This window comes from Anas platyrhynchos, chromosome 1, assembly GCF_047663525.1.
Source record: "Anas platyrhynchos isolate ZD024472 breed Pekin duck chromosome 1, IASCAAS_PekinDuck_T2T, whole genome shotgun sequence".
Taxonomy (NCBI): Eukaryota; Metazoa; Chordata; class Aves; order Anseriformes; family Anatidae; genus Anas; species Anas platyrhynchos.
This window is the reverse complement of record NC_092587.1, coordinates 49,187,549-49,204,045: the sequence shown is the minus strand read 5'-3', so window position 1 is coordinate 49,204,045 and position 16,497 is coordinate 49,187,549. Positions and strand designations below refer to the sequence as shown.

Sequence of the window (16,497 nt, the reverse complement as noted above, 5' to 3'; positions counted from 1 at the left end):
GGTTTCTGGGAAATGAGTTCCTGCCAGACAGATAAGGAAAGCACAATCCCATCTCCTGTCATCCGTAATAGAGTGGCCAACACTTGTAAATAAACCCAGAAAGCAGCAGCTCCTTGATTCAAAAAAAATAAATAAAAAATAGAGATCCTTATGCATCAGGTGCATCCCTGGGGTTGCAAAGGGGTGTTGGAATATTTTGTGATTAACCTAAAGGCCTTCCAAGTCTTCCCTTCACTAAAGGCAAGAGCCCTGTATGTGTACAGTTTATTCATTTAAGCAGCAGTGGACCAAAGGGGAAAGCAAGGCTTTATTGTCTCTGGGGCTGTACAAAAGCTGTTGAAAACAATCATTACCTTTAAACAGAACCATATGTGTATGTGCCATTAACCACACCCACACAGAGGGGAGAGGAGGAATAAATGAGGCAGGTTCTCAATAGCCAAAAATAGTTATTTATTTATTAATAACTTAAGGTTTTACATTCTTATAATAAATTCCATCTTAAAACTTTTACACCATGAATTACTCTCCCTTATTGGCAACCATGTGCAGGTTCACTGTGCGTACACACAGGTACAAATGTTCGCACATACTTCCAGTTTTATACAAAAAAAAAAAAAAAAAACGAAAGAAAGAAAAAGACGCAAAATATTGCATTTGAAGTGAAGCTCCCTGAAGAATTTGTACAGAGGTAATGCACTGTTTTAGCACATCTGAAAGTTTTAAAAAGTGATCAAAAATCTTTCGCATTCAAAGACAGATCTCCTCCCAGATGATCTATTTACAAAAGGTAAGGCAAAAAAATTAATTTAATTTTAAAAATATATATATCATGTGGAAACTACAACAAGAGTGTGAGGAAAAAAAAAAAAAAAAAACACCACAAGGGAAAGAAAAATATATGAAAGAAGAGACTGTACTTGCTCACAAACTTCTCACCATTGCCGTATCTCCCCCATGGAAAGCTTGCTTCAGTTGAACCATAAAATTAAGCATGCTGCAAATATATTCTTTGCAATAATAATCATTAAAAAAAAAAAAAGAACAAACAAATAAAGCAGAGTTTATGAAGAGAACAAAAACATATATGTCCCTTGGATTGATCTCTTGAATACATGTGAATTCAAAAAAAAAAAAAAATCACAAATCGACTCAAGATTAAATATTTACATTGATCAAGTAGAATACTACTGAGCTCCTGGCAAACAAGTACTCCAAATACACTAAGCTGAAATCTCTTTCTTTGGCTCCTCTAAATCAAAACCAATCAACAAACAAAATAACCAGTCTTCACTGAAGACAGAAGTGTACGCCGCAGATCCAAAAGCGCAGAGGGGAGCGGGGCAGCTCCGGTCCCAGGGAGCATGTGCTTGGCCCCGGCCAGCCTCATCCTGCCCCGCCGGGAGGCAGTGAGCGCCCACGAGCCCGCCGCGGGCATCCCAGAGAGCTCAGCGCCATCCCTCCCATCGCAGCCGCCTGCTCCATACCGCATAACCTTTCCTGGCCTGCACCAGCAGCCACTGCCTGGTACCGCAGGCCAGAAAAAGAGAAAGCTGCGCCTTCTTGATCGCTGCCGAAGAGAAACCAGTGAGGAATGATCCCATGAGACAGACAGGAGAAGGGAGGCCGCAGGCACTCACGTGGACTGCAGGGAGTCCACCTGGAAGACGTTCTGGTTGGAAGGGGTGGTGAAGTACAGCTGCTGGTTGGGCACACGATTGTCACAGGGGCTGCTCAGCCCCAGGGTCCGCTCAAAGTCCAGCAGCTGACCCATGAAGTTGAAGTTGGGAGAAATGTTGGACTTCTTCATCTTGACGATGTCATAGGCATCATTCATGGACAAGTTGAGCTTCTGCATGAGGTAGGCCACCGTCACCGTGACCGAGCGACTGATCCCTGCTAAGCAATGCACCAGGACGCCACAGTTCTTCCCCCTTGCTTCATCTGCACAGAGACAAAGAGGCAGAGAAAGACACATAAGATAGAGGGTTGGTAACTGATCTCACAGCACAAACAAGATTAGTATCGGGCAGGAAGAAAGGGCAATTCTGATCTCAGTGACTGGCAGGGTAAGGCAAGAGTTAACTTCACCGGCTTAAAACCAAGACAGGAGGTGAATCCACCCCCCTAAGCATATGCACAGGAGTCCAAGAACTGAGAAAACTAAGGAGACAAAGGGAGCAGGATACGCCGCATGACACTGTTTTAGAAGTCAGTTTTAAAAGACACTCTTTCGCTTGGAGATTTGCTTTAAATTCTTAGTCCCCTCGCCCCAGCATGGAAATCCTGCAATATGTCACTGAATGCCTTTTATACAGACCAGCAGACTGCAAAGGTCTATTAAATTATTCTCCAACTGTTGTGCAGCTAACAATGGAGGTATTCAGGCATTTTAAAAGAATGAGGGAAGTCACAGGGGACAGCCCATTAGGAGGAACAGGATGTCAACATTGGTTGAAAATGGGTTCCTTTGTAATAGGAAATGCATTACAATGCCTGGAGATTAGTTTCTTTGTGGCTTCCAGCCCACATTTCTTCCTGCTGGGCTCAGATTACCTACATTCTCCACTATTACCGGTATCATTCAACCGGATTACAGCACAGCTTCCCAACAGATAATGCGATGCCCACCCCACCGCACCCCAAGCGAGGCGGTTTTAAGACTTTGTGTCCCCCCGTCCAAGTACAAACGTGAACGAGGACTCCTCGAGCCCTGGGGAACGCGTTTCCAAAGCTGCCGGATAACGGCAAAGGGCTGCCTAGCCGAGGCACTGAGCCCGAGAGGTGTATCATTATTACCACGAGATTTAATTAAAGCCCTGACTATACATTTGCCAGGGATGCCGGTTATGAGTAAGTTGCATTTTAAAAGCTAAAATTAGCTTCCCAGAACGTTTCTTTTCATCACACTGCTCTTCAGTAGCCTCAAGAGGAGAAAGAAAAAAGAAAAAAAAAAAGAAGGGGGGGGCATAAAGCCACCAACCCCAGACTCATATGCCTTCTCCCTCTGCCCTACAATGAAATTTCAAGATATGCCCCATCCTGCACATTGCTCAGCCCCCAGCATCCACACAAATGCCTCAGGGAGGATTTCCACAGCCAGCCAAACCAGGTAGACATTTGGTACCTGCAAATGTCACTCACACCTCTCAATAAATCTGCAAACAGCACCCACCTCTCAACTTAAACCAGCTTTAGATAAATAATAATTAATTTAAAAAAAATCAGAAAGCAGGGCATACCCCAGAGACTGTGAGAAATGCTACTGCCTCTCCTCACCCCAAATCTCTTTTGAATTCTGCAAAATAAACTGACTTCTATTGCTTGCTGTGCAGCTGTTAGCAAATAACCGTGTCTCACCTATGAAGGAGATGGCCTCAGGGAAGAACTGAGACAGATTTTGGCTCCAGTGGTCAGAGATCGGGATCTGCTTGTACTTGAATTCGCCGGCGTTTTCAAAGAGATTAGGCAGGTTGGGGGTAACATTCAAGATGTATTTTATGCCAAACTCTTCTAAAACGTCCAGATTCGTGGAGTCCTTGGCACAGCCTAAGTAGAGGTAGGGTAAAATCTCCACTGGGAAGGAAGGCTGGTTGTTGGAGAGAGGGCTGCCATCGGAGTCGGTGGCACTATTGGGGTCTCTGTCAATGTCAGATTCAATATCTGATGAGGAATCAGAGCTGATTCGGAGCCCTCCTAAACCCAGGACTGGCAGCGGAGGAGAGCTGCTGCTACATGAGCTGTCTAGGTTAGTTTCGCAGTGCAGGGCAAACTCGGCCTGGAACTTGCTGAAACCACCTAAGGAGAAAAGCAAAGCGAAAAAAAAAAATGCAACCTGATATGAGACTGCATGCCCGGTACAGCTCTGCCTGCAAGGGGACATCTGTTTCCCACCCCTTCCAGACCCGGGTAAAAAAGAGGAAAACGCCACACGGCCATGCAGACGGACTAACCTAAAAGAAGGTTTTAGCAAAATCGCCCGCTGCGGCAGCGGGGGGGCTCCGGGCGGCCGCGATTAAAGCCCAGAGCCGCTTCGCCCCGCGGGGACCTCTCAGGGACGGCCGGGCGGCACCTCCTGCCGTCCTGCCCGGCTCCTGCCGGGGTCCCCGCTTACCCCGTCCTCCCCTGGCTGCTGCAGCGACCCCAGCCCCCTGGGTGTCCTTAAGCAAAGCGAGGAGAGGGGCGCTGCGGGGGGGAGGGGGGAAGCACAGGGGCAGCCCCCGACAGGCTGCGGGGCCCGGGGGTCGCTGCGGGCGCTGCCCCCCACCCCTGCTCCGCTGCTCCGGGTTCGGGGAGCTCGCCTCCCCGGCCCCCTCGCTCACCTTCCAGATAAAACGCCTTGCAGCCTTCGTCTTTGAGGCGCTTGAGGAGCAGCCCCAGCACGGACTCGCCGCCCGTGTTCTCGTTCCAGTCGCGGCTGTGCTCGTCGTACAGCACCACCGTGTCGGTGCCGCACCGGCGGGCGAAGCGCTCCCGGTCCTCCTCGCTGCTGGCGACGAGGGAGCGCAGGGGCAGGTTGCCCTTCTGCAGCCGCCGCAGCATGATGCCGGGGATGGCCACGTTGATGGCCGACTCGATGTGGGACGACTCGTACAACTCCTGCGGCCGGCAGTCCATCAGCAGCAGCCGCTCGTTGCCCATCTCCAGCTGCTCGTTCAGCCACGCCACAGATTTACTAATCGCCATTTCCGACGCGAAAGGGACGGGTCTGAGCGTATCTAGCATGAGGAAGGACGGGGGGCGCGGAGCGGGCTCTGGAAGCGCCCCTCTCTCTCACAGGGGCATGCGGCTGGCTGGCGGCGGGAGGCGGCAGCCCTCCGCCTCGCCACAACTTATCTCCCCCCGCCCCAGGGAAATGAATCACGCAGCCCCCCCGCACCGCCTCCCCCGCGCCGGGCGCCGGCGGAGCCCCGGGGAGGGCGCAGCAGCCCCGGCGGGTGCGAGCGTGTGCTGCTGGGTGCGCGCTGCCAGCCTGTCCCCGCTCTCCTCTCCTTTCTTATCTTCTCCTCTACTCTTCCCTTTCCTTTTTTTTTTTTTTTTTTTTTTCTCAATGAATCCCTGAATGAACCTGCCTAATCGCCGCTGCAGCCCGAGAGCCTTCGGGCTTTTCCTCCTCCCCTCGTGAATGAAATCCAATTAACGTGCCGCCGAGCCGGGCTGCCCCGCTCGGCGCGGGGGCCGCTCTCCCTTCCCTCTGTCCCTCCGGCCCGCAGCCTCGTGCCCGTGCCGTGCCCAGCCCCGTGCCGTGCCGGCCGGCGCCTCCCGCAGCGCTCCCCGCGCAGCGCGCCTCAATGGGCCCGGCGGCGGCGCGCTCAATGGGGACGTCGGGCGGAGCAGCCAATGGGGGCGCGCGGAAGGGGCCTGTTGCCGCGGCGACGGGCCGGCTGGAACAGGTCGCGGTGATGAATCGGTAATGAGTTTGTCATTCACAAAAACGGAAAGGAATTTCCGCTCCGGATAAGCCGAGTGCAAACAAGCGGCGGCCGCGGCGCGGCGGGCGGAGGCCGCGGGGGCAGGTGAGGGGGCGAGGCTCTGCCCCTGCTCCCAGCAAGGCCGCCCCGGGGGGGCACCCTCCTGCCCCTCTTGCTCCCCCTCAGCGCCTTTTCTCCGAGCCCCCAGCCTGCGGGGAGCCGGCCGCGTGTCCCCCCATTATCCCCCATCGCCCCCACCACCACCCCCAGCCTGGCTCTCCCCTAGGAAGTGGGGGGGGGCAGCCCTGTCCTCAGCTGATCCCCACGGGATCCCCGCCCCCGTTAACCCCGCAGCCCCCCCCCAGACACACACACCCACAGACACGCACACACACACACAGACACACACACGTCCCCGGGTGGAGCCCCCCCCGCCGCCACCCGTCCCCCCCCGCTGTCCCCGCGGCGGGCGGAAGGAGGCTGCGGCCCCGCAGCGGGGGGGCTGCGGGAACGGGGCCCGGCGGAGCGGCGCCGGGGGAGCCGGGGCCGGAGGGGGGGCGGGAGGAGCGGCGCCGGGGGCGGCGGAGCGGGGAGCGGGGGCGGCCGGAGGCCGGGCGGGGCGGCTGCGAGGTGCGGCTTTAGCGCACGGCTGAGCGAAAAGCCAGGAGCGAAAATAAACCGGGAGAAGCCTCGAGGCTAATCCCGCTGCTGGCGGCGTCTGCCCCGGAGGAAAATCGTTCCGGTGAGGCCGGTCCCGCCGCTGCTGCGCTGCCGGGCGGTTATTTTTAACCCCGGCTGGAGGAGGCTCCTCAGGTAGCGAGCGGCTGCCGAGCAGCCCCGCGTCCCCCCGCAGAAGCCCCCAGTGATGCTGAGGGAGCTGGCACAGCACCCGCCGCAGGGTCCGGACAGGCTGACACCCAGGTGGCACCAGCGACAGCCGCCCCAGCAGGGACTTGGACAGGATCCTCGATTGCTGCTTGTTTCGAAGGCTTGTGAGCAGGGCTTCAGCGTTACATAAATTCTGCGCTGCCCCTACACGGGAGAATTTGGCCAGTGTGAGACACAGGACACTCACACCCCACCTGCTTTGTCCCACGAATTGTCGGGGCCACCGTGCCCACCACGGCCCTGACCGCTCTCCTTAAAGGGTTTCCAGGCCGGTGCTGCCAGGTGCTTCCCCTGCTCGGCTCTGTATTTCAAGGCACACTATCTAAACGTTCAGAATCGTGACAGATCAAAGCAGGAGCCTTCGTGTATTTTATTATGATTTTGATTTTTTTCCCCTCTGCTATATTTAAGCCTTTTGTTCTCACCCAGGCCAGGGCTCAGGCAGGTCAGCAAACTTCGGAGCTGGCACCATCGGTTTCTTTTCATCAGTATGGCAAATAGCACAGTCCCATGCTAAATAAATAATCGGATCATAATTTAAGTCCTACTTTTTTTCCCTTGAAATTGATACTGTGATTATTCTTTATTTTTATTCTCAAGTATAACATATCAACTTAAAATTTTACAAACTAATAAAACCCAAACCTCAGCCTTCCTATCCGTGAGTGTCAGGCTCAAGAAATTCAAAGTCTGGAAATGGAAATTTTGCAAAGCATGAGCACCTGAAATGGAAATTCCCAAACCTGCTTAATAGGGCCTTCAAGAGAGGTGCTTCTTTCTTAAGGTGCAGTATACTGCAGTGCTTGTCTTACAGCTATGTTAAACATTTCTCCTTACTCGTTTATGCCATTAATGTGTATTTTCTCGGATAATCTGCATCCCAACAATCAGAGCCACAGTCAGAAGAATCTTCAAATGACAAAAAAAAAAAAATGTCAACTTGAAAAGCAGAAGGAGTCACATCAAACAATGGTGAGTGTGACCTGAGAGTTAGAGACTGGGACACATTCAGCAGAACATTGTGACAAGTCCCAGCAAGCTCAACACAATGACAAATACAATTTGTTCCTTGTAATCCACATTGATATTAATTTACAAGTTTTTTCAGGCTTACATTGTACATTGATGATTTTTTTTTTAATGCATAGAAAAACTTCAGCATATTTTCAGAGTCTGGATTTGAAGAAGACAACAAACCCCAAATTATTTCCATCAAATACTTCCATATTCATATAAGGTAAACTTGCCTCTCTGATGACTAAAATATTTTAGGAAGAAAATACATTCTGATTATCATCTTCAGGGCATTTTCAGTGACGTTTTATGGCAGTGGTTTAAAATAAAAATCTTAGTCATTCAACATTTTAACTGAAAGCAACATATTATGCAAGCAGTTTATCAAACCCATTGAGATACCTGCCTAATATTAATCCAACAATAAATAATGATAGCATTTAAAGAGATTTTCACCATTAGCACTGTCAGATCTGATTGAAATGTTATGAATGTTAAGGTTAAGTATATGAAGGCAATAAAAATTTAGATGAAGCACGCTCAGGAGAGTTATATTTCCCAGGAGGATCTGGGGGCAGAGACTAGCTGTGAGGATGGCTATTGCCAGCTCACTGCGTGGCAACAGTTTGGGGTTGGCGTTTGCTGAGCTGAGAGACAGGCAGGAGATCCTGCTCTGCAGCAGAGTGAAACAAGTGAAACAGAAAGGACACCCTCTGTGCCAGGACTTCCCTCTGCACCACCAGCTGAAGATCACTGGAGGAGAGTGAAAGCTCCATTGTACTTTGCTGTCTTTGTGTTTGCATGCATGTGTGCCCTCGCTGTCCCTCTCTCTGGCTGAACATTGTCCCATCGGTCCCTGAAGGCATGCAGGAGTGGACCGTGCTGCCATTTGGTGCTTTATCAAAGACCATATCTACAGCCCAAGCATCACCAGGTCACTTATCCTTCAACTTCCAGAAGTTTTTATTGTACCCAGGCAGTGAAGAGAGCCTATTCCTGTTCATCATGACCCCATCATTCATACAGCCACAGGAAGAGAGAGCTTTTGAACCTTGCAATTTTTGTCTCTGAATGGTTTTTGTTTGCTTGTTTTGTTTTGTCTTGTTTCGTCTTGTCTTTTTATATCTCCCTGGCTGTGAATGAAAACTCTTCAGCCTAGCTCAAAGCATATTTATTGCAAAAAGCCTGTTTTGCTGCCTTTTTGATCAGAGACCTGCTCATTCTTTGCATGTGTAGAGGCCAAAATCTCCATAGCCTGAGCTAGCCATAGCATCTTGGCCAGAGATGGAGACAAGAGTGGAGGATGGAGATTAGAGTTCAGTGTCGCCTAGCCCAATTCCTTCATGTTTTTCCTTGTAACAGAAAACCTTGCCCTGAATTAGGCAGACAGGATTTCTACACAGTGTAATGGGAGAGAGAAGTACCAAAGAAGGTAGGTATCTATGACATCTTGAAACCAGGCCGGCTGGGCCACTGTGAGACACTTCACGGCCTGGGATGCTGAGGCAGCAGTACAGGGGCATCCTCAGGAGGCTAAGTACTGGTGAAGTTTCTTCTTGAGTTAGACACCAAGAATGGGAAAGTTTTTTTTTTAAGTGCTTTCATTCTCTAAAGATGCAGGTTCACACCTCTCTGCCATATGTTTTGGAGCAGAATTTGACAAGAGTCTGTCTTTCTATGGGAAAATGCAGGAAAAAGAAACAGTAAAGGCTTTTTTGTTCCTTTGGTCAGACCTTTCCCATGTTGCATAAATAAATATTTATGATAGCACGGAGTCCAGCCTTGGTTTTCCACATGCCACTGATGACTTGAATCAAAATGGCAGAGCGACCCTTGGTCTTGGCACTGCTTTATGTCAGGCACATGAAGTACGCTCTGAGATTGCCTGCTGCAGGAGGCCAGAGAGCACGAAACATGCTGGCGTCAGGATTTTGGTTGAGATGTGACTCAACTCAATGCTGGGTATGCAGGTGCTTGGGAAGTGTAATGGAAATATTTCACCGCTGAGAGGTCATAGCCATGAATTTCAAAGCTCTTGTCTGTCAGCCTTGGCTGAACTAGCCCGTGATGGCAGCCATTCAGCTTCAGATGTCAAAAGTTAGCTGTTCCCCTTTTAACAAGATCTTTCCCTCAATAATCACTTTCAGAGGGTCTTCAAAGAGGACAAATCATGCTATGGAGCTGCTCAGTCCCCTCCACTACCTGTAAATGGCACCTAGCATAACCAGCCCTTACTTAAGTAAGGCACTTAAGCGCCTAACTTTGAAGCCATGAGTTTTGCCTCTAGGTTTGCCTGCAAATCCCTCTCTCAGTTTCTTTTAATTTCAGTGAAGTGAGAATTAGCAGCCTGTCTGTGTTGGCTTGTGTGAATGATCTATTTGAGCATAGAAATATACAAATCACCATAGACTAAACCGGCCATAAAATAGAGTGCCTTTGGTGCAAAGGCGGTTAGTGCAGGGTGCCGCAAAGGGAGAACCAAAGCGCCCTATAAAGCATTTTACTTGTTTTATGCAAAGCACAAACAATTTATGGAAATGGTATTTCACTGATTATTCAATGTCCAATTATTCACAACTAAAATAATTCCTGAAGTTGGAGAAATAAAACACTGAATGACTCCATTTAGGAAATCCTTTTGACTCAAGTGCTTTCCTTGAAACAGCAAATAGCTGGATGACCTCAAGCACATATTTAATTGTGCCTTGTAATAAAGTAGCGTAATTAGCAATTACTTAGGAATGATGCTTTTAAATACTTAACAGCTACTACAGAAATGCATTTATTCAAGAGATTTTGTTTTCTTTTGAATTCTAGGACAAAGTAAAAGTTTCCATCTGAATGTAGCTCATACCTGAGTTCCTCAAATTGTTCCCCAGGGTGTGTAAAGGTAAGCAGTTTTATTTGACAGCAGATCTCTAACGGCTGTAGGGCTCTCCTTTCTTAGAGGATAAAACTAAGCTTGCAAGAGGGCAGTACAAGGCATGCATTTTTTTTTATTTTTTTTTTTTAGGTACCGCCTTTAGTGGCAGGTTTGGTGGCATTCACCTGTGTACCACTTCATAATGGTTTATGTTCTGCTGGCAACAGAAACATGACACAGGTGGGTAGCTCTGCCTTGAAAACAACAGACATGAAGAGAACAGAAGGCTAGGTGTCCATACTTTTATAAATAATTACATGTTATTTTGAAAGCTTTCAAGTAAAAAAAGAAAATAAAAACAAAAAAATGTATAAAGGAGGCAAAAAAGAGAAGCAGACTAAGATCCAAAGGGGATACTAGGGCAGTGATTGCGAGAAAATACTGATATGCCCTTACATTTGGTAGCAGTAATAAATTAATAAATTAGCTTACAAGTTGGAATCCAGATTTGTATGATTCTGTTACCTGTGCAGAGGAAAACAGCAATTCCTATTCAAAAATCTTGATCTGCATTGCAGGAATATCCTGTGGTTCATACAGGGCCAACAGCGTGGTTATATTATTCCTCTGCCAATGCCAAAGATTTCAGTAGTGTCCGAAATGTTCCCTTGTTCTGTGTGTCGGTGTGTTTTTCTCTGACGTTGCCTGCTATGCAGGGGCAGCCTATGTCATGCTATACTGGGCACACACATCACAACAGATGAGGCTGCTCAGAAAATGCTATAATCTCTTTAGTGCAGCCCATTTTGATGTGCTTGGAAAGCTTTATTAGGCACTAGCACGTGGGCTTACCTGGGGAAGCATTAGTGCTATCGCTACAGCGTGTGACTGCACTAGCACAGTCCCATTTTCATCCAGTTCACTCATCCCATCACTCATCCCACAAGGAAGTAAACCTGACAGCATCAAGCAAGTGTAGAAAGCAACTCTCTGTTCCCAACTCTAAAAATTTATTTTCCTCCTCACTTGCAAAGTCCCCAGTCCCACTTCTCTCTCCAGTCACTTGCTCTGACCATGGGAATAAAGCCTGGGATGACTGAAGGCTTTTTCTAGACTGTGAAAGGAGTAAACAGACACTTTGCACAGTGCAGGTTAAATCAACTGTGCAGAGAGCAGAGCAGGGACAGCAAATTACATAAGAAAAAGATTTTCATCCTGGGATGGGCATATTCAGGAAAAGAAACACAGCACAGCTATCTCATGTTCTGGTTCCAAAGAGAGGCAATTAGGAGCCTAACCGAGGCATGAACAATTCAATTTCCGCTGCCTGTTTTTTATATGGCCACTGGAATGTGTCCTGGGGACCTGGTGGAGCTGAGCACACAGTTTGGCTCCAGGATGTCACAGGGATAGGCAAGTGGATAGATATATGTCCTGGCACCTGCAGCCCCCATTTAGCACGTTTGCTTTACTTTTCACAGATGTAACCCCCATGGGGACCTTTCCCAGGCCATGCAGTACCTGCACCAAATGGAAAGCACTGACTGAGGCAAGAATTTCCTTACTGCTGGGCCTGGGGGTTCCCTAGATGCCTAGATGCTCCCTAATGCTTCCCTAGATGTTTCCTGCTGCTGCCAAATGCACTTTGGTAAAATTTATTGAGGGGAAGCACCAAACTGGTGATCTGATGGAGATGCTAAAACATCCTACTCGGTTAAAAAAAAAAAAAAAAGAGCTCAAATCACATGCTGAATTGGCAGCACCAGTGGAGTTGCTGGCATGAAGGGGACAGCATGTGACTGGTCCATGCGTGTTTGTGTCCTGAGATGCAAGAGTCTGACTTTCTGGTGTAGTTTGATATATTTCCCCCCACTGCCAAGTAAGTAGTGGGTGATAAAAGAAAAACTGCCAAACAGTGGTGTCAAGGGGTCACCACACCTCCTAATTCCCACAGACCCACCTACTGATTTCTTTTTATCTGGAAGTCTGAGAGACCTTGGTTGGTAGAAGAGGGAAAACAGTAGAAAGAATTTGTAGATAGAAAAAGTGTGGAAAGGATAATGCACTAAACATGGAGCAGCACTTGAAATGTCAGGGTCAGTACTGGGTTGGGCATGTTACTATGAAAGTATATGTTTATAGTCCCTCTAAAAGGCATACACTCAAAGTATGGACAGAAATGGTATGGTAGTTATTTCTGCATCCCTGATCCAGCATTTAAGAGCTTTGCAGTATACAACATACCTTGAAGATTGGGAGTGTATAAGTGTAATTTCTGCAAACATTGACAAGAGAATTCTTGATGGTTTTTACCTTCACTTTACCGTGCCTAGATATTGATGAGGACATTGTGGTAGAACTGGCCCATCTAAATACCAGGTTGTCGCTTAGCATGTCAGAGCAGTACAGTGTGATGATCACAGTGCTGCTTGTGGTCACAGCTCATCTTACTCATTTGGTGCACAGTGCCACCAGAGCACCACAAAGGTAAATTGTATTAAATTACTACTTTCTCTGAACAGGTTTATAGTGTAGCTGTGAAATATAAACTATTTTCACAAAGCTTCCCATTCTGGCTAAACTGTGCAGCTAAATCTCTCTTCGAGAGTTGACAAGAGGTTGGTGTACAGTTGTCTACACCCCTGTGCTTTCCAGTGATGCACTGGAGCCTCCCTGCTCTCTCTTAGTGGTTTTCTTCAGTATCTCTTATAAATCGTTTTTGGTTTGGTTTGGTTTGGTTTGGTTTTCTTTCAGTCCCATTTTGCATCAGTCTATTTCATGTCATGGCAGATCAGAGGAATCAAACATTTCTGAACCACAATGGATGCTTCTTCCCATTATGGATGGGCAGGATCCTCAAGAAATGGATGATCCTTTTTTTTTTTTTTTTTTTTTTTTTTTTTTCCTGAGGGAACTGTAACTTCTTGAATCAGGGAAATCACATTAGAATTACGCTATGGATGATGTATCCTAGATGGTTAGGTCCTCAGATACGTAGAGGAACGCTTAGTGAGTCAGCCCTGCAATTTTTGGTGGAGTAGGTCTATTCCGGTGTGTGGGTGTTCACAGAACAATTACGTAAGTGTCAGGGTAGCGAGGAACTTTTGACATTTCTGGCAGCTTAACTGAGTTCTTTTCAGTCAAAAATACTCTAATTGTTGTTCTCTTGCATTAAACACACATCATTCCCTTAACTGGATTGGGGGGGGGGAACATTTTTTGAAGCATCACTTGTCAGGGCAAGATATTGGAGCAGTTTTATTCCTGAGAAAACAGGAGATTTTTCACAGTTACAGTGAGACGAACATTTGTGAGAACCGTTTTAAATCATATAAGAGGGTGCGAAAGTTGCCATGCCATATGCCTGGAATTTACTATGGTAGAGTTAATTGCTGCCACTGAATGTAAGGGCCCGTCAGCTTTTTCATCATCACACCCACCCTCAACACCTTTTTTTCTTCCCTTTTTTGACTTTAAATTTGCCTGTCTTTTTTGCCTGTATAGTTTTTGAGCTGCAGAATGATAATGCAACCTCCAAGCTAACTCTCTGAACACCTTACATCCTGTATTCAAGGTGAATAGGTTAGGTACCCCACTGACGCAGGGTGGATTAAATTCCAAGGTGACTGCTCTTCTACATGTATTACACTGGGAAACAAGGAAAACTGGTTTGTCTCCCAAGAGCAAGATACCTAAATTAGTCAAACTAAATCAGTGTCCAAATGACATTTTCAGGGAAGATTTCTCTCTAAAGATCAGTTAGGAAAGAAACAAAATATGATAACCATTTTCTTTCTTGTTTGATCCAAGTTGCACCACAAAGCTTCCATCAAACTAACCAATTCTTTTTTTTTTTTTTTTTTTTTTCCTCTGGATAAATATTACATCTTTCAAGTGATCATGACATTGAAACCCTGTCTATTCTTCTACATGGTGCCATAGTGAGGCAGGTCACAACTCTGAATGGTGCTGGGCATCCAGCTGACATGCCTGAGTGATCATCTGGCAAAACAGCATTAGTCCATGGCTACTGGAGAGTCAGCAGAGGGATGTAGGATGTTTTCCACCTTAAAAAAAATAAAAATAAAAAAGTGTATTTTCTGTCGTCAGGCACAGAGAAGGGCTCTGTTACCTGTTCTCTGGGGACAGAGGGAGAACTGGACCTGTATGGGGGTGCTTGTCCACATTGGCTATGTTAGGAAGTCCTCACTGAGACTGGAAGTACATGAGATGAGAGCCGTGACAGTGACCAGTGACAGTTCATGATGAGGAATCACTGAGATAACCTGTGTTCTTTGGGCTCCAACCAATTTAGTTTTGGCCAAGAATTTTCCCAATTAGTGAGGACAACTTCAGCCTGGGTGTTCCGGCTTACTGATATGTACATTATGCCAGCTCAGACTCTTAGCATAAGGGGGTTCATTTTATCACTTGCCTCTGAAATTCACAGATTCAAAGTCTGAATCTGCAATCACTGCAATAATCTAATTGATTCTCAAAAAAATTAGAAAATTCTGGAGATCCGCAGTGTGGATTTATATCACTTGTATCCTGGTGGACTGAAGGGATTCATTGTTCTGGTGTGTGCAGGAGAAATTGCTTAAATCCAATGAGCAAAAACAAAGGGACTCTCAGTGCCTCATACTTCCTCTCCAGGATTTGTGTGAAGTAAATAAAGGAACTAAGCCTTCTGCAGTGAGTGCTCGGTTTGAGAGCACTCTTCACTCCAGCTCAGTGCTTTCAACTGCCACCCGTGTCAATTCACGTAGTTACGCTGGGAAAATTGGAGGCAAATAAGATGGAGTTCTTGCATACCAAGAGCTCTCTATGCTCACTGATAAAATTTGTCTCTCCTAGGTTCAGACACAGACTAATTATTTAAAAATAATTGCTCCCACTCCTTTGAGACCCATTGACAGCGCGTGAGATGCCTCTGCTATGTCATGTAGGCATGAAGTGTTACATCCTCATAGGGAGAGGTCACCTACCCCAGTGCTCAGCATGTGAGCAATGACAGCCAGGGCAACCTCCTGAATGTACAACAGAATATATTCTTTAAAGGGTTTTATTAGCTGTGTTGTTTTTTTTTCTTCCTGAAAATCTACAAAAATAAATGCATGAATGCCGTGTTATTAACTACTAAAGCTAGGAGATATATTGCTATGGGAAAATACTGATTACAATCTACTAATTGTCAGATGCAAATCTGCTGCTCTCCGCTGAGGAAGTATCGCTTTATTCAATCACTTGGCTGATTTTGTCTCATCTGAGTAAGACAATCAGTATTCTCAAACTAACAACTGGACTGGAAACAAATAGAGCAGTAGATATTCTGGTTTTAGTGTCAAGGCAACTGTAGGTAAATTGACCCAATTCTCTTCACTGATATGTTCCTTAACAATTAACAACTGTAACATTAAAATAGTAGCAAGAAGCAATAGCAAAGTTCACAACCATTAGAGTAATAGCAGTTTGTGCAGGAAAAAAATAAAAATAAATAAAAATAAAAATAAATTGCAGTGCCTCACTTCCCTGTGAGTGGTGTTATAGCAGTTTTTCAAGATTAGCTGACATAGTAAGGCAACAGCATTGCCTGGAATAGGACCCATGATGTTGATTGTCTATTTTCTCTTGTAAGTATAGCCCACATTGATTTTGCAACTGAGTCACTGCAAAAAATATATTGCATATTACTTTAGAAGGCAAATGAGACCAAAATTACAGAGAAATTAACCAAGGGCTTTTTATTCTCTGGGTTTAGAATTGATTGGGGGCTCTGATAATCCATTAAGCTGAATTCAGCACATCACCTTTAGAAGGAAGGGGAAAATGAACTTCTGACCGTACAGACAGCAGAGATGAGATGGGAAAGACATGCCAGAAGGACCAGGTCCAGCTGTGGCAAAGCGAGGTCCAAGCAGGGGTTACAGGTAAGGCCACGGTGACCCCAACAACTCCCCTACACCGGCAGCTGCACTGTAGATCTGTGCAGCTCCCGCCCGGTGCCCCTTGTCTGCCTTCCCCCGCCCGACCTTCATATGCTTAGCCTCCAAAAACTATGCAAACAGCCTCCACTCACTATGGCTTACAGTTTGCCTAGGAGCAATTCCTGAGCACCAGAGGTATGTCCTACAGGCAAGGTCATGTGGCACACTGTGACAAAAGGGTTACAAGTACCAAGCATTTGCTGAGGCTGTTTTTGCCTAAGGCCACCCCTCAGAGCAGGAGCTCGCTTGGGGGCAGCCAGGAGACTTTCTGCTTGCACAGGGGGTGCTGAACTTGGCTGAGGTCGGGGAGAAAAGAGCAAGGGCTGTGCAAAAT

General features: G+C 47.0%; 1 protein-coding gene and 1 long non-coding RNA gene across 3 annotated transcripts; one reads left to right on the top strand and one right to left on the bottom strand.

Moving 5' to 3' along the window:
• Positions 1-429: 429 nt before the first annotated feature.
• On the bottom strand, positions 430-4,865 carry DUSP6 (dual specificity phosphatase 6). Of its 2 annotated transcripts, XM_027451766.3 has the most exons (3): positions 4,323-4,865; positions 3,361-3,798; positions 430-1,944 (listed from the first exon to the last, which is right to left on the bottom strand). In XM_027451766.3, exons 1-3 carry the CDS (start codon positions 4,723-4,725, stop codon positions 1,637-1,639), a joined length of 1,149 nt encoding a protein of 382 aa, XP_027307567.1. In that variant the 5' UTR covers positions 4,726-4,865; the 3' UTR covers positions 430-1,636. The 2 variants fall into 2 exon arrangements, with proteins under 2 accessions (XP_027307567.1, XP_038022846.1); XM_038166918.2 differs by lacking the exon at positions 3,361-3,798.
• Positions 4,866-7,445: 2,580 nt separating this feature from the next.
• LOC106018807 (uncharacterized) lies at positions 7,446-16,066 on the top strand. The gene is made up of 4 exons (XR_005260723.2): positions 7,446-7,536; positions 10,131-10,203; positions 10,327-10,416; positions 15,938-16,066. It is a non-coding gene; the product is annotated as an uncharacterized lncRNA (long non-coding RNA).
• Positions 16,067-16,497: the final 431 nt, after the last annotated feature.

Excerpts from the sequence above, each read along its gene's own strand:
- DUSP6 (XM_027451766.3), bottom strand. The coding sequence starts at position 4,725 with ATGCTAGATACGCTCAGACCCGTCCCTTTCGCGTCGGAAATGGCGATT. Across the intron at positions 3,799-4,322 it reads CAAGGCGTTTTATCTGGAAG|GTGGTTTCAGCAAGTTCCAG; the intron begins GTGAGCGAGGGG and ends TTTTCTCCTTAG. Across the intron at positions 1,945-3,360 it reads TGAGGCCATCTCCTTCATAG|ATGAAGCAAGGGGGAAGAAC; the intron begins GTGAGACACGGT and ends GTCTCTGTGCAG.